General features: G+C 34.8%; 3 protein-coding genes across 3 annotated transcripts; all 3 read right to left on the reverse strand.

Annotated features, from left to right (window-relative positions):
- Positions 1 to 1,867: 1,867 nt before the first annotated feature.
- On the reverse strand, positions 1,868 to 6,343 carry LOC143632718 (elongator complex protein 4-like). Its single transcript, XM_077101154.1, has 8 exons — positions 6,217 to 6,343; positions 5,022 to 5,248; positions 4,871 to 4,940; positions 4,112 to 4,268; positions 3,959 to 4,037; positions 3,734 to 3,893; positions 3,544 to 3,635; positions 1,868 to 2,026 (listed from the first exon to the last, which is right to left on the reverse strand). The coding sequence occupies exons 1-8, from the start codon at positions 6,338 to 6,340 to the stop codon at positions 1,868 to 1,870; spliced, it is 1,068 nt and encodes a 355-aa protein (XP_076957269.1). The 5' UTR covers positions 6,341 to 6,343.
- A 4,122-nt stretch (positions 6,344 to 10,465) lies between these two features.
- Positions 10,466 to 12,337, reverse strand: LOC143632734 (uncharacterized). The gene is made up of 3 exons (XM_077101168.1): positions 11,820 to 12,337; positions 11,430 to 11,727; positions 10,466 to 11,332 (listed from the first exon to the last, which is right to left on the reverse strand). The coding sequence occupies exons 1-3, from the start codon at positions 12,335 to 12,337 to the stop codon at positions 10,466 to 10,468; spliced, it is 1,683 nt and encodes a 560-aa protein (XP_076957283.1).
- Positions 12,338 to 15,121: 2,784 nt separating this feature from the next.
- LOC143632721 (protein THYLAKOID ASSEMBLY 8-like, chloroplastic) lies at positions 15,122 to 16,203 on the reverse strand. The gene is made up of 2 exons (XM_077101155.1): positions 15,913 to 16,203; positions 15,122 to 15,511 (listed from the first exon to the last, which is right to left on the reverse strand). The coding sequence occupies exons 1-2, from the start codon at positions 16,156 to 16,158 to the stop codon at positions 15,122 to 15,124; spliced, it is 636 nt and encodes a 211-aa protein (XP_076957270.1). The 5' UTR covers positions 16,159 to 16,203.
- Between the last annotated feature and the right edge of the window lie 995 nt (positions 16,204 to 17,198).

A 17,198-nucleotide genomic window follows, 5' to 3' on the forward strand; every position in this document is an offset into this window, starting at 1 on the left:
GAGATAGTAGAAGTAGGATAGTTTACGATATACCTTAGGAAAGTAGTAAGGAAGGTGTGTAAATACGTACGTATGTACGTAAAGTATATATATGAATGAGTAATAGTAAGTAAAGTACGAAATACGTATCTTCGGACGCGTATAAGTATGGACGTGAATGTATTGTATGTTAAATTGATTAACTAGAACTCACTCAGCGTAGCTGACTTTTAGTATGCACGCAGGTGAGTAGGATGAGACAGGTGGCTTGAGGGAGACACGTGGCGAATAAAGGAAGACTGACATCGAAAGAAACAAGAGACACGTGTTATTATATTCTATGTTTAAGATTTATGTTTTGTTATTTTAAGACAAGTACTTATGTTATGTAAGAATGCTTGATGTTTATGTTCCGAAATGTTTTAATTAACTCTGATTTTACGAATTATGTGAATGAGTAAATCCAACGAGCGAGAAAGTAGGGCACCCGGGTCGGGAGCCTTACATTTAGGTAACATAAATATAAAATTAATTAAACACAATAAAATACTAATCCAAGTTGGGTTAACAAATACAATCAAAACCAAAAAATAACGAATGTCACACAAAATATGTATCACAATTGTCTAGAACTTCCTTTTGTCTTTATCCTTTGATCACTAACCTTGCCTTGTACTTGTTAACAGAGCCATCAGTTTTCATCTTTTTAAAAATCTAATGACATCCAAGTGGTTAACAACCTAGTGGAAGATCTAACTAACTTCCAAGTTTGATTATGTAAAATAGAATCAATTTTATTTTTTATAGCTTCTTTGAGGTGACTGTATCTTGATAGGTTTGGGGCTCACCCTCAACCATACAAGCAAGAAATCAGGCCCAAAAGACTTCTCAGTCCTTTGCTTTTTTTCTTCTTATTGGCTCAACCTCTGATTATTCTCGAGAAATGAGATTCATCTTGAACAATTTCATCAACGGGTGTTAATGAGCTAGCATGTGCCTTTTCCAAACATAAAAAAACGTATCTTCAAAGAACGACTCACTACTTGATTCCATGACAGTTTTTTTTAACTGAATTCTTTGAATCATGTCAAGAAACCGATATGCTCAACTACGATGGGCATAACATGTGAACACGCAATCCACAGTTTTGGGTCGTATCTTTTTGAGCCTTTTGTGGTGGCACCATCACTTTTGTTAGGACTTACACTTCAAAGTATTTATAAGATTGTTTCCTTCATGTCCATAACCCATAAGGTGTTACATCTTTTTTCTTAATAGGTATGTTCTTTAAAAGATAGTTAGCCGATTTAAATGGCGATCTTCTCTATTTGGCTTCAACACAATTTTTGTATTTTGAGTTTGAATTAACTGGCAAAATAAAAATAAAAAAAAGAAAGGTATGAAAGTTAATTTAATCAAACGAATTAAAATTAAATGACCAAGACAACACACCAAACATTATGACTCTATCACGTAAGATTTTATTAATGTTTCTTTTGTGAGGCATTACATCGAGTTTAAACACAACTAAAACTGTAAAAACATTTTATTTACTACTTAACATTGATTTAAATTATATTTTTATAAATTTATTTGAAAAAGTAACTTTCACTATAAATAATTATACTATAGATTTTAAAATCACATTTTACCCATTCTACTTTAATCATCTTGGATACTCAAATCTACGAAACTTAAAACCTAAGTATAAACTTTAAGATTAAGTTAAACAAAGAGTTGTCACAATAACATCAAGTACAATAATCGCAACGGTAACACAGTCACTCTCTACTCCTGATAATCAGTTTTGTTACTGCTAATACTAAACTAACGATTTCACCTCTAAAATGATCAGATAATCATAATCGACAACACAGATTAGTTAGCATCAAAAATCAAGGGCCCCGGTGACAGAACAAGCACCGGAAGTGCCATAAGAGCTTCCACTTGACCCGTCAACATGCGCTTGGTTTAGACATTCAAGAACCATCGATCTTCGTTTTTGCAGCTTCATTGAGTACGTTGCTGCATCTAGAATCACTGGAACCTAGTAAATCATAGATGATACAATGTTAAACCAAAAACCAATAATGCTTTGCAACTTTAGAATCAGCTAGTCAACGTCGCATAAATCTCACTAATCGTTCTCTTATACAAGATAAACAGGCCCGAGACCACAACATTTAACAAATTTACAAACCAAGCATGACTACTTTGTCAAAGCATCCAAACTTTCAAGTTTTTTATCAGATTCCAATTCGTTTGACATTCCTTAATAAAGTTCAATGAACAAAACACCCCATATCACAATACTCGGCCATATAAAACCTTGTGTTATTCAAAATTGTCATTTTGATTGTTACCTAAGCTTCCCAACCCACCATTTCACCATCTTTAATCGACAATTATACCCTTGATGACTTGCAAGATAACTACAACGAATATAACTACACACAGATTGACAGTTTTACCCTTGATGACTTACAATATTATTACAACAGATACATAAATTGACGGTTTGACCCATAGTTATTAAAAGCCCTCGCTCCTTGCGCCTAGGCCCATTTTTCAAGCGAGGCTCAATAAATGCGCTTCTAGTTCCTAGGTGAGCGCTTCGGCATTGTCTATGCCAAGAACATGAGAATATAAAAGCCGAGCAAAAGAAGCGCAAGGGTTGCTATTGAAACTTAGATTTAGGAGAAGTCAAAAGGCATTATATTGATACATTTTGTTATTCAAGTTTTGGAATCACATTTGAATCTCGACTATTTTAGAACTTTTGGCACTCATTAGATGATATTAAATGTTATATATTTGCTTTGGTTTATTTTATTTGAAGAATAGTATTATTTTTCATATACATAATATGTTTTAATTAATTGCGCTTATTTTTCCTCTGGCCCTCGCTTTTTTGCGCCTTCCGCCTAGGCTGTAGGCGAGGCCTATGCGCCTTGACTGCGTCTAACGCGTTTGATAACTATGGTTTGACCCTTGATGACTTGCAATATTGCTACGTATACAAGTAATCACACACATATTGACAGTTTTACCCTAGATGATATTGCTATTATGGTACAAGTAATTACACACAAATTTGTGGCTCATATACTACTTAATTAACTTTAGAACCAGTTAAGATATACATTCAATGAACCATTTTTTTTCTCCAGCCATCTCCGCAAACAGTTACAGACTAATTAAACTTTCTCATCAGTTATTTTAACCTTTGAGCCTTTTTGCGTGTACATGAACCTAATTACTATCTTTATATTAGAAAGAAAAAAAAAAGACTATGAATAACATAATATTGTAAAACTAGTATTTGTTTACAACTAACTGAAAGCAGATTTGCAGAATTACTTGTGCCCACATCTTATGGGGTAATAATATAATAACTACCACGGTCAGTGGCAAAATCGTCTTTTCAGTCTAACCAAAGCCTGAAATTGTCTATGTGAAACAAAGAGTCCACTACCTATCAACCTCAGTTATGACCCACAGAACTATTATTATCGCCTAAAAAACTATGACCAAAATACCCTTCAGAAAACATGAATATCGTACCTGTGTGTTGAAGCGTGCAACCTTATGTATACTTAAAAGCCCAAGCTTGTCTTGGTAACCAGTTAGAAGTGTAGCAAGCTCCTTGTCCTCATCTGTTTAAGTTTAATTTATATATATTAAAAAAGTTATATCATTATTCATTAACAGTTAACGACATAATCATTAATCAAATGAAGGTAACAATAACTACCTGGAATTGCTTTAACAGACAACAAGGTATCAGCCAGATGCTGCAATCTTTTTGACACTGAGGGTGATAAAAGGGAAGCTGGAAAGGTTATAAATGCAACCGCATTTGACGAGCGTACCATGCTTTTTATTGATCTGATGAACGAAAGCGTATCCCATTCCTATAATGTTACAACCAAAATGTAAATATGTTAAATAAAATTTAATTTAATATGTGATTGCTTACCTTGTCATAGTATTCACATTGTGGAGCACAGAATGATTGGATGGCAATTCGTCCCGCACTTGTAATATTTCCATCATACCTGATCATAATCATTTTATAAAATTAACGTATCTAAATATTATAATATTGTATAATAAGAGTAAAAGTGAATACCTTGGAAGTTGAGATAAAAACTTTGAACAAGAATCACGGATGCCAGCGAGGCTTGAACAATCCAAAAGGCTAACACACTCCACATGGTTTCCCGCTATCAAATGCTTTTCTATGGGCTTCCGAAGGTCAAAATCGTTGCAATATTCTACTTTCCCGTCTGCATCAACACAAAGATACACCGTAAATGATTTTACACATTATGCATAAAACCTCCAAAATCATGTTAACCAAAAAATAAATGACAAGTTAAAAAAATATATTCTTGTTAAAATATTTGACACTAGGGATGTGTACGGGTTGGTTTTGAGCTGAAACTAACCAAAAACCAAAAATTCGGTTTTTGGGTTTATGAAGACTGTTCCATTTCAGCTTTTTGGGTTTTAAGTTTTCACAATGGTTCGGTTTCAGTTTTTTCAGTCGTACCATTTGGCCTTGAAAATTTTTTAGAGAAAAAAAAAGGCTCGATATAACGAATTTGGGCCAACACCTTTTTGTTAACTAACGATTAACCGATTATTGCACAATTGGAACTAAAAATTTTGCGCTAATGTCTTATGAATTACTCAAAATCAGTTTTTCAGTTCAGTTCAGTTCCGAGCAACTGGCATGCTAATTGCTCATAAAAGAAATATTATTATTAAACAAAAGTGATTTAACTTTCAACCAACCCACTGTACCCAACCTATTTCAACTATCACTAAAAAATGTACAACCCGACACTCAAAGTTCTCCACCAATGAAAAGAAGGTTCAAAATTACCTCGCTCGTCAACAAGCGGTTTATTTTCCCCGAGATATTTCTTGTATTGCCAAGCAATCCTTAAATCCTTCTACAAATTCATAAAACAAATAACTTTCATAACATAATAATACACACACACACACAAAAAAAGGGATTAGTTATTTAGTACCTGCTCTGCATCACTTTTATGTGATTTGTCATCTTTGGAGACTAATGTACCAGGCAAGGTTCCAAGAAAAGCCCATGGGCTTTTAGACGGGCTTGCATAAAGAACGGGTTGGTTATGAATTAACCCTTGAGACATAAAAGTCCTTAATAAAAGCATGTGATGAGGTGCTTCAGTGTCTTCCATGATCATCACCAAACTTCCTAAATGGAAACCTCCGCCTAATATTTCTAAAGATATTACAAAACAACAAAATTAGAGAAAATTGTGTTATACAAGTCAACCCATCACGAAATCACTTCGACCTAGAGTAGGGTTGTTCAAAAAGCTCGCTGGTCCTTTGGAAATCGGCTTGTTTGTGAACGACCCACGGCTCATTTGTAAACGACCCGAGCCCAAGCTGTGGCTTGCTCTACAGCTGGCCCATTGGCTCATTTAAATTAAAGCCCAAATATTATTTACACACATGTACACACATATACATGCAAACATAAATACATTTGTAACTTAAAGCTGCATGCCATTTTTAGTGTAAAAAACTATTGAATGTTCTCTTAATATTTTAAATTCTAGTTTGGCAAGTAAAAACACAAATTTTAATACATATAAATATAGCCCAAAACTACAACCCAAAATTTAATCTACATAAATTATGCTTTTGTATGTATGTTACAAAAATTATTTTCAGTTTTACATATAACAATACGTGTAAAAGTACAAAACTTAAAAAATTTAAAAATAATTCACCCAGCTGGACGAGCCATGAACTGACACTAGCTTTTGACAGACCGAGCGCGAACCCACCCTGGCCTGGCTCGTTTGCGGCCCTAACTTACTTAAAAGCGGAAATTTCAACCCCTTAACTTATACTGAGATGATTTGGATTATTTTCATCTCCAACATAGATAAAAATGAAATGAGTAGACCATGTCAAACAGGTCAAATGAAACTAAATAGTACATTGATTATACGTAAAAGTATTTAACGAGTCCCACATTTAATATAATGTTTTCTTTTTTTATTTGGAAAATTGGATTTTAATAATCCCAACTTTGACCTATTGGCCAGGATTAATCCCAAGTCATAAAATGTTTACCATGTACCGACAGTCCCAACTTTGTGCATATTTTCCTTCCGTGATCCCATACTAACTCATAAAACTTAAGATAAAAAACAGAAAAGAGTGGCAGGGGATTACTGTCAAGATCCGGTATGCCTGAGGAAAGAAAGATTGTGGCATTGGGTCCGTACTTGAGTCCGGGGACGGAAGAGGCGGGTGCGGTTGGAACTTTGCGGGAGAAACAAGTGGTTCTAGAAGCCATAGAGAATATTACCTGATTATTAGTAGCATATAAATAACTTAACTTGATTTAAATGAGGAATATTAGTATTATATCACTCAGGAAGAAAGCCACCATGGTGGGTTGCATCACCTAATTACCATACATACATATATACATATGTTCAGCCTACTACAATTACCACAGTTATAACAAGTTTATGATGATTTTGGGCCACAATATTACCCTAATTTATGATTACCAGACAAGAATGAATTCATGGTGCAAAACGAGAATAATAATAAAGCAAAGCAATACCTTAACCGGAGCCTGACTGACTGCCTGCCTGCTTGATTAACAAACAATCCAACCTCCTTGTTTCAAAAAGGCCTTCCTTAAAACCCTTATATATATATAGTTATAAACCACTCTTTGACTCTCCTAGTCAACTACTTGGGAATATTTCAGGGGTGTTTGAGAATCCTTAGTTCAACCTCCTTGTAACATCACTTATAACCTTATCTTTTTCTTTTTTTAATTTAGTTTGAAGCCAATAGCTTAAATAGGTTATTGATAACCAAAAAATTAAAAAAAAAATTGGGCCTAATATATTTAATATTTAAGATAATTAATATCATACCTATTTTATAAAACCAAAAATATACATAGAAAAAAATTTTGGCTTCCAAAAATTACGTGCCTCGACCTACCAACTGTCCAGTTCGTCCTACCTTAGAGCCAGCCTTGAATAATTTATACAAAAATTACAAAAGTGTAATTTATAACTTCTAACTTCACAATTTTTAACTGTATAGAAAAGTACAAGTCATAAGGATGGTAAAATATGCAAACCCCAAACACCCTCTTAATAAACAATATTGTAACTATTTTTTCATTCATTTAAACCAACAAACACGACCACTAGTTTTTATCGTTCGTTTATTAATACCCGTGACCGCTCATTTATGATTGCATTTATAACATTGGAGGCATACTAGCATGTAGAGAATAACAGAGTGTGGACAAAATGTGACGAGCAAAATGTTCAAATTTGTGCATATAACATTTGAGCATATTAAATTTAAGTTCTAGGTTTAATCAAGCTAAAAAAAAACTGATAAAACAAACCCATAATAAGAGTGTTAAAAACAAGCTTATCAGCCTTTTGAAATTACAATAAACCCATGAATTGTTAAATTAAAGTTACCCAAACATGAAAAAGGACCTAAAAACAAGCTAGATTAAAACGACATCGGATTTTGATCATTTTTCATACATTCCCATTTCATCTTTGGCTTGTTGCAATTTTGACAATTTATGGTTTCTTTTCCTTTTGGGCCCTGCATCAACATGAAAACAAAATTGTTAGAAAATTAAAAAGTACATAAACCAAACATCCCGTGATAGGTAAAAGAACGATTAACAGACTAACAGAAGAGAATTAACCAACTTTTTCCTAACTTCTCATTAACCAATCTGGTAGTTTAAGTACAAACCCTTCACGACTGCTAACTACCTATCTGTTACAATATTTCTACATAAGTCCTCTAACTTCTGACTATTACATTTTAAGTCGTTGTAACTCTAGCATGTAACAATACATCTTCCTTATGAAATCCTTGACCCAAGGATTGCTTCACAACTGGAAATCAGGGAATCTGCATTGAAATTCATCTCTATATTCCCAAGTGGCATCAGAGATTGGTAAATCTTTCCACTGCACAAGAACTTGACCAGCAGCACTATTCCTTCTCTTGATAACTCTGCTGTCTAAAACTTTTAAGGGCCGTAGGGAAAACCTCGGAGCAATAGTAGGTATCACAGAGGTTTGAGTTGAAGGACCACTAGCTTTTTTCAAAAGTAAAACATGAAACACTGGATGAACCTGAGCCTCTTTTGGTAAATCCAGCCTATAAGCCACCGCTCCTACCTTCCCAATTACCAAATAGGGTCCAAAATATTTAGGGGATAATTTGTTATACCCAGAAATTCTTAATGAAGTCTGCACACAAGGCTGCAGTTTCACATATACCCATTTTCCAATTTCAAAGCTCTTTTCACTTCGCTTCTTATTTGCATATTGTTTCATTCTGTTTTGAGCTTTGTGCAGAGATTCCTTTAATAACTTCACCATTCCCTCTCTGTCACACATCATTTCATCTACTTCTGCTACATTAGAGTCTCTATGAATGTAGGGTGCATGTAGTGGTGGTGCATAACCATATAAGGCCCTAAAGGGTGTAGTCTGAATGGTGGTATGGAAATTAGTGTTGTACCAAAACTCTGCTAGGGACAACCATCTGTCCCAAGATGTAGGCTTTTGTAGGACCATACATCTAAGGTAAGCCTCCACACATTGTTTACCACCTCTGTCTGGCCATCCGTTTGTGGATGGTATGCAGTTGACATGTTCACTGAGATTCCTTGAATTCTAGTGAATTCCTTCCAAAAAGCACTTAGAAATATGGTGTCTATATCTGATACAATTGTAGAGGGCCACCCATGCAACTTGTAAACATTGTCTACAAAAGCTTGTGCTACAGTACTAGCAGTGTATGGATGAGCCAAAGCTATGAAATGAGAATACTTAGTAAGTCTATCAACAACCACAAAAATTACCTCTTTGCCCCTAGACTTGGGTAGTCCTGTTATAAAATCCATACTAATGTCTGAAAACACAAAAGTTGGTACATGTAATGGCTGTAGTAATCCGGGATAAGCCACTGTTTCTGACTTCACTTGTTGGCAGATACTGCACTTTCTAATGAACTCTCTTACCTCTTTTGATTGGCCTTTCCAATAAAACATACTTTTTAACCTCTGGTGGGTTGCATGTACACCAGAATGTCCCCCCATAGCAGTTGAATGGCATTCTTTAATGATGTCCAGCTTCAAATTTAAATCTTGGCCAACCTCTAATCTATGCTTCCTTCTGAGAAGTTCATCTTGCCATGTAAAATGGTTTGATGAATGACCCTGTTGCAAATCTATGATTTGTTTTTGAATAGCAGGATCATCTTCCCAAGACTTCTTAATTCTTTCCAAAAACATGGGTTGGAAGGACATAAGTGTTAAGCTAAACAAAGGATACTCCTTGTAATCTGGACAGAGCATCAGCATCTACATTTTCACATCCCTTCTTGTACTGAATCTCAAAGTCATACCCCATTAATTTTACTAACCAAGAATGTTGCAAAGGAGTAGTTATCTTTTGGTCAATCAAATGTTTTAAACTTTTTTGATCTATTTTGATAATGAAGTGGTCTGTAGTAAGGAAATAATGCCAATGCTTAGTAGCTAAAATAATGGCCAATAGCTCCTTTTCATAGACAGACAAGGTCTGTTGTTTAGGACATAAGGCTCTGCTGATAAAAGCCAAGGGATGCTTTCCTTACATTAATACAGCCCCAATGCCTTTATTTGATGCATCAGTCTCAACCACAAAAGGCTAGTTCAAATCAGGAAGTGCCAAAACAGGTGCAGAACTTAGAGCTACCTTAAGTTGTTCAAAAGAATTCTGAGCTTCCATTGACCACCCAAACCCATCCTTCTTCAACAACTCATTTAATGGCTTAGCAATAACTCCAAAGTTCCTGATGAACCTTCTGTAATACCCGGCTAGTCCCAAAAAACCCCTCAATTGCTTAACATTGGCCATTGCACTACTGCTTCTATCTTAGATGGGTTAGTAGAAACCCCCTCCTTAGTAATAACATGACCCAAATATTCCACAGATTGACCACCAAAAGTACATTTGGACTGTTTTGCAAACAACTAATTGTGTCTTAAAGTATCTAAGACTGTTTTTAGATGAGACAAATGTTGCTGCATATTCTTGCTATAAACAAGAATATCATCAAAAAACACCAACACACATTTCCTCAACAAGTCTTTGAATGTCTGATTCATTAGAGATTGGAATGTAGCTGGAGCATTTGTTAGCCCGAAGGGCATAACCAAAAATTCAAACAACCCTTGGTGTGTTCTGAAAGCTGTTTTTGAAATATCAGGATCAAACATCCTAATCTGGTGATAACCAGATCTCAGATCCAATTTAGAAAACACAGTGGCCCCTCCTAATTCTTCTAACAACTCATCAATTAAGGGAATAGGAAATCTATTTTTGATGGTTGCATCATTTTGCTGTCTATAATCCACACACATTCTTCACGTAGCATCTTTTTTCTTGACAAGAACCACTGGTGAAGCAAAAGAACTATTACTGTTTCTCACAACTCCAAAGTCTAACAATTCTTGAGTCATTTTTTCAATGAGATTCTTTTGCACAGACTGATATCTATAGGGCTTCAAATTAATAGGCTTGGTTTCATTTTTCAAGACAATTTTGTGGTCGCAATGCCTATTTGGTGGTAAGGATTTTGTAACAGCAAAAACATCTACATATGAGGACAACAAGTCTTGCAAAGCCTGATCTTCAATAGTGTTTTTAACTTTAGAACCCGACACCTCATTGTAGGCCTGTGGAATCAGTTGTAGACCATACATTTGGGATTGTATGGCCTTTGTAGGAAATTTTAAGATACTAGTCATTTTTTCCACAGAACACAAACTAACCTTGTTAGTTTCAGTCCCTTTAAACTTGTAAGGAACACCCTCTACCAGAAATTCCATGGTCATATTACCAAAATTCCAAGTAATATCTCCTAATGGTGTAAGCCATTGAATACCTAGCACCATATCATAACTTTCTAAGGGAATCACTAAAACATCAGCACTGAACCATGTTCCTTGCATCATCCACTTAAAATCTCTACACATACTCATACAAGTCAACTGATTACCATTAGCAACAGTTACCTTCATAGACTTCATTTGTTGAGTACAAATATTGAGTTTAGTAGCCAACTTCTGATCAATGAAATTATGAGTTGATCTAGAATCAACTAAAATATGCAGAGTTCTTGTTCCTATAGACCCAGTAATTTTCATTGTAAAGTAAGAGGGAATACCAGTTAAAGCATGAATAGAAATCTTAGGTTCTTCTACCTCTTGTACTTGATCTTTCATCTGAGTCTTCATCATCAGCCAATTCAATCACAAACAGTTGTCTGTTTGGTCATTTATGACCAGGAGAAAATCTTTCGGTACACCAAAAACATTCACCCCTTGCCCTTTTTGCTTCTAATTCTTTTGTAGTGAGTTTTCTAGAGGTTAACGGTTTCTGAGTAGGAGTAGGTAATAATGGAAGTTTAGTAGCATTAGTAGGCCCTGCAATCTTAGGATTATAGGTAGTAATAGGGTTAGGATTGAGATAATTGGGAGTGGTTTTCTTGGTATAAGAAGTATTGAACAGGGAATTGTGAGCAATATCTTGCTGTTTAGCCATTGCATATGCTTCTCTTAAGGTTCTAGGCTTAAACATCTTAACCATACATTTCAATTCGGGTTTTAAACACCCCACAAACATGCTCACAGCATATTCTTCACATATGACAACTTTATTCAATAAAGCATCAAAAGCTAAACAATAATCTTTGAGTGATCCGGTTTGATATAATACCTTGAGTTCTTCCATGGATCCTCTAGAAGAGATTCGGAAAATCTTGTAGTTATTGCACCCACATATGATTCCCAAGGTAAGGTATCTATTGTATGACCACAAGATCTCATATAAGCCTGGTGCCATTGAAGAGCAGGACCTTCCAAATTGACCACTGCAATCCTCAATTTCAATTGATTAGGAGTGCGATCCATTTCGAAGAAATGATCACATTTATACAACCAGCCTTCAACATCTTCACCTTCAAATTTAGGGAAATCAATACGGCCATAACGACTTAGTCTCTGATCACCCCCAAATTGAGATCCTGATGATGATGATGCAGCACCACCGGTAGGATGTTGATTACGGAGTTGTTCTTGAATTGGAGCGAGCATACGTGCCATCATCTTCTCCATATTCGTTTGTAAATCCGCCATTGCTGCTTGCGAATTTGTTTCCATACGCAAGATCATGCGTTCATGTTCTTTCAGAGTCTTATCGACCTCCTGTTGACGAGTATTAATGTTGGCAGCCATTGTGAAGTGAATTAGGAATGAACGAAATTAGGGTTTAGATTTGAATGGAATTGGGGAAAATTGATCGAATGAATGATCAATTATGATTGAATAAAACAAAATCGGACAAGTTGTTTGAATGATTTGAAGGAAATTGATCGAAGCAAAGATCAACTTCAAGAATTGAAATGAATTGGAAGTAACTGAACGACGGCGGAAGAATTAGGTCACCGGAGCTCCGACGGATCGGTGCTCTGATACCACTTGATAGGTAAAAGAACGATTAACAGAATAACAAAAGAGAATTAACCAACTTTTTCCTAACTTCTCAGTAACCAATCTGGTAGTTTAAGTACAAACCATTCACGACTGCTAACTACCTATCTGGTACAATATTTCTACATAAGTCCTCTAACTTCTGACTATTACATTTTAAGTCCCTGTAACTCTAGCATGTAACATCCCGTAATTAATCTTGTCGTCTACACGCTAATGACCTGCCCGTTTAACTCAAGGCATAATGCAGTCATGTCATAAATTGCCAACTCTACACATCAAGTAGAGAAATAGAAAACCTAATCATGGATATGATTGTAGGATACTAATAATCTCACACTCTTATCAAATGCATCATTTCTAACCAAAATTAATACTGTAAATTTGTCGAGATTATAATATTCTTCTCGTCAATTTGTTCTTTCCCGTCACACTTTATCCAAAATCAACCAATTATGTTAAATAATACGATTAAACTGATCTAACCAGATATGCTTGTGAAAGTATATGCAAAAAAAAAAATAAATAAATAAAAAACCTACAACGATTGTGTAATATCTAGAATGGCTAATAACAGTTCAACCTAGGTGTGTGCATGGAAAACCGAAATATCTCACAAATGAAGCTGTACTGGTTTTGATTGGGAATTTCTATGAAAAAAAAAGTAAATGTCTCAGATGATTAATCGTGTCATTTATGAGTCAACCCGTTTATGACCCGACACGTTTAACTCAAACCCTAATCAGTAACAAGTTTCCTGTCGAGTTAGATCATCAAATACTAGATTAGAAAAACTAATCATAGATATGATATATGTAGCACTAGAACGGGTACGGGGATGACACGGGTGCCGTACAGGGAATGCCAAAACTCGAAAATTCAAGATACAGGTACGGATGGCAAAGGTACGGAAAAAATATAAAAAAATAAAAATATATTAAACAAAGCCCAATATATATATATATATATAGATGTAAAGTGTATTAACCGAATAATAAAAAAAGACATGATAAATAACTATGTATATAAGTTATAAAATAATTAAATTCTTTGGTAGATAAGTTATATAATATAATATACAGTAACTTAGTGTTGAAAAACGAAATGCATATCCAAATTTAACTGACATAGAGTAAATAAAATAAATTCATATAAAAAGTAATTAGCAAACTCATCTAGCCATACTAGTAGGTGACTTTTGCACAGAAAAAAATATTATAATATATAACATTCAAGAGTATAATATATAGCATTCAAGTTACAGGTCAAGGTTTGCCGGCCGCCGGAAAAAGTATTTTATCTTCGAATTTCTTTTGTTAATTTGAGTAAAAGGGAGATAATATAGAGGGTCCGACTACACAGATGCTTCTCGGTTCAGTACTCCGATTAACAGGCGTTTTAGCCGGCCAGAGGGTCAAGGACCCCCTTACCTTCCCCGATGCCTAAAATAATTAGAAACGTACCCGACAAATTTTGGACCCGTCCTCGTCAGCCCGGAAACAGTTGGGAAACGTCCCATGGCGTTTCCGTCCCCAAACCGTCCCCGCGCTTCCTAGGATATGATTGTAACTTGAAAGATTATAAATATGCAGCAGTGATGGTGCCTATTGTAATTTGCACTCTTCTTCACATATTTATAATCTCACAATTTTATCGATTGCATCATTTTTAGCCAAATTTAATCATGTAAATCAGAGGCTTATAAGTTATAACTTTAAACATTCTTCTCGTCAATTTGTTCTTACCCATCAAACTTTATCAAATTCGACCATGCTACATAATATAACTGAAACTGAACTAACATGATGTGATAATGAATATTCTTACGAAAGTATATGCAAAAAACAGAGAACCTAGAATGAGAATTGTTGCATATCTAAAATGGCTAATAACAGTTCAAATTACGGGTGCATGAAAAACTGAAATAACCATCTTGTGACCGAAATAATCGACAAATCCAAACAGGACCCAAACCAACAATTTGATTTTATGCTTTTCAAAAACTGATCTATCAAAACCAAACCAAATGTTATAACCGAACCGTAAAAACTGACTTTTTTATTAATTCAGGTATTATAATCTCTTTTTGAATGTTAACTAATTTATTAAAAATAATAGTAAATGTTGCAGCCCAAAAAATTAAGACTAAAACATTTTAATCAAATAACTATTATTCAGCAAAAAACTAATATATGTTGTAGTCCAAAGTTATTAAATGTTCAATAATCATAAACTAATTGTTAATTAAAAAAATATTGTAAGCCCAAAGCTTCATGCCCAAATTCATTGATTTTGACCATTTTTTCAGCCCAAAACTTTCAAGCCCATATGACAAAACCGAAACCAAGCTAAACACATTGCAAAAAGCAAAGACCAGAACCAAATGATTTAAAACCCCAAAAGCCAAATTTTCAGCTTTTGGTTCGGTTCGAACCCTATCATCACACGCAACAAAAACTGTCAAGCTATTCTTAAAACAAAATGAAATATAACATGAAATTTCAAAATAAAGATATGATACCTTATGTTTTAATGCAATCCAAAAATCTCTTCCGGGGGATCATAAATACTATGATCAGGAAAAATCTCTTCAAAGTCTTGTTTGACTTTGTTCCTCAACAAAGGATGTGGGAAAAGGCCCTTCAATAATATTCTGAATGGCAACTGATCAGGTGGATCGGGAGACTGTTTCATGTCTTCATAAATGTTCATGGCGTCACTAGGAGATCCAAACCTCAAAAACCCGCGAATAACTTTTGTATAAGTTTGCGAATCGGGATACAAGTTTTCCTTTTTCATGCTTTCCCATAATTTCATTGCCTCGTCCATCTTTTTGGATTTAGATAATGCAATAATTAGATCTTTGTATAAGTATACATCCGGTTGATACCAGTCTTGTTTTTGAATCACCCAAAACATCTGAAAAATCCATAACGCACCTATAAGGTGTTTGTATTAAACAATTACACTTAACCTAAGAAAATGGCAGCATATTATCATTATTATTATTATTATTAATTATTAGTATTATTATGTGACAATCGTGTAACTAATCGTGTCCTAGGTTAGGTGTCATAATAAGGCTGTTAGATGAATTAGTTAAGTCCCGCCAAATTGTAAAAGGTTGTGTGTGTTAGCAAACCTCAACTGTAAGTAAAGGTTAATAAACCATTTCAAACGATGGCTATAAGTAGAACACAATTTACTGCACATGTTCTCGAACAAACTGTCCAATAATCCCGTTCATATCCCAAACCCTAATTCTAATAACTAAACGATAAAATCAGTTAGTTAAAAATATAGGTGAGTAATAGTAAAACCTTGACGGCTAAATGCGCTTCTTGTTGTCGTTCAAGCTCGTTAAGAACCACAACCATATCCATCTTTAACAGCCTCGATACATGAAGTTTAATAAAGTAATCCAGTTTCTCTTCATCATGTTTCACTCTCTTTATTCCCAAAGTAACAAAAAGAGCTTCTTTACCTATCATCTTCTTTCCTCTCCAAAGGGAACCTCTCGGTCTGCCATCGTGGTAATAATGCGGCCTCAAATACCTATAAGACATTTGTTGACCATCTTCGAAACTTGTAATTGGGTGAGTGAATGGTAACGGTATGTGACGATGGAGCGACGAGAAAAGGGATAGTTGTAGCTTTGAATTTAATATTATTCTTCTACCAAATGCTGCTGCTGCCATTGCACTGCAGAGTAAAATCTAGAATAACAAGAAGAACTGGGGGTGTTAAGTAATAACAGAAAATCAAATTGTATTTTAAATAAATATTAACAAATAAAAAACTGAACAAGGGTTGGGTTGGAGCCCTAAAAAGAAAAGAAAAAGAAGGAAGGAATATGGTGGTAAAAAGTTAAGACTAATTAATAATCATGTATGTATAACAAGGCACGCATTGATTGAAAAGAAAGATATGAAATTATTAGTGTTTTGGTCAAAAATTGACAATGATAATTTCGTACCCAAATTAGTAATTGGGACTTGGTGCTTATATGAAATGAACGTAAAAGTGCTTGAACACAAGGATTTGTTGCGAGGAAAAAACCTGTTATCCTTAGGATAACAAGCAAAAAACCTCGGGCGGTGAAAACTATCACCACCGGTTTATTAATAACAAAGGTGATTACAATGGTGGAGCTCAAACTTGATCGTGATTACAGAGAATGCGAGTACTAGTAAGTCTCGTGTGTCTAAAGTGTGTGTGTTATGATCCGGTTTTTTGAGCTCTATTTATACAAAAATAAAAAAAACTAACAATATGGCCTATATTTAAGGAAACTGCGGAATTATTCCAATTAGCCGTTAGCCCTTAAATCAGCACGTTTCCTTTCTTGTCACGCTTTATTAACTGAAAGTGCGAGTCTTTGGGAGATCACAATAACGATCTTTGACCTGGTAAACATAGAAAGAAGCAAAAATCATGTTATATATATATAATGTAATTAGGATATCAGTTACCTTTGAGGATACCTCATCCCAAATCGACTCTGAATAATGTTTGCTGAGGATACTGAAAATCCGTGCCCTAACAATTGTCCCCAAATTTTAACAGCTGTAGATAGGCAGTACAGCTGTAAAATTTTTGAATTTTG

The sequence above is a fragment of the Bidens hawaiensis genome, unplaced genomic scaffold (genome assembly GCF_021521415.1).
Source record: "Bidens hawaiensis isolate Kalapana, Puna unplaced genomic scaffold, B.hawaiensis_p1.1 tig00006521_1, whole genome shotgun sequence".
In the NCBI taxonomy this organism is placed as follows: Eukaryota; Viridiplantae; Streptophyta; class Magnoliopsida; order Asterales; family Asteraceae; genus Bidens; species Bidens hawaiensis.

Bases quoted from the DNA above. Each gene is read 5' to 3' on its own strand.
- LOC143632718 (XM_077101154.1), bottom strand. From the start codon at position 6,340: ATGGCTTCTAGAACCACTTGTTTCTCCCGCAAAGTTCCAACCGCACCC. The intron at 4,038-4,111 runs GTATTCACTTTT...GATTATGATCAG, and splicing joins TTTTTATCTCAACTTCCAAG to GTATGATGGAAATATTACAA. The intron at 3,894-3,958 runs GTAAGCAATCAC...GTAACATTATAG, and splicing joins AATGTGAATACTATGACAAG to GAATGGGATACGCTTTCGTT.
- LOC143632721 (XM_077101155.1), bottom strand. From the start codon at position 16,158: ATGTCTTATAGGTATTTGAGGCCGCATTATTACCACGATGGCAGACCG. The intron at 15,512-15,912 runs GTTTTACTATTA...TGGATTTTTCAG, and splicing joins AAGCGCATTTAGCCGTCAAG to ATGTTTTGGGTGATTCAAAA.
- LOC143632734 (XM_077101168.1), bottom strand. From the start codon at position 12,337: ATGGCTGCCAACATTAATACTCGTCAACAGGAGGTCGATAAGACTCTG. The intron at 11,728-11,819 runs GTATTATATCAA...ATATGCTGTGAG, and splicing joins GATCCATGGAAGAACTCAAG to CATGTTTGTGGGGTGTTTAA. The intron at 11,333-11,429 runs GCAAGGGGTGAA...CTGATGATGAAG, and splicing joins AAGAATTAGAAGCAAAAAGG to ACTCAGATGAAAGATCAAGT.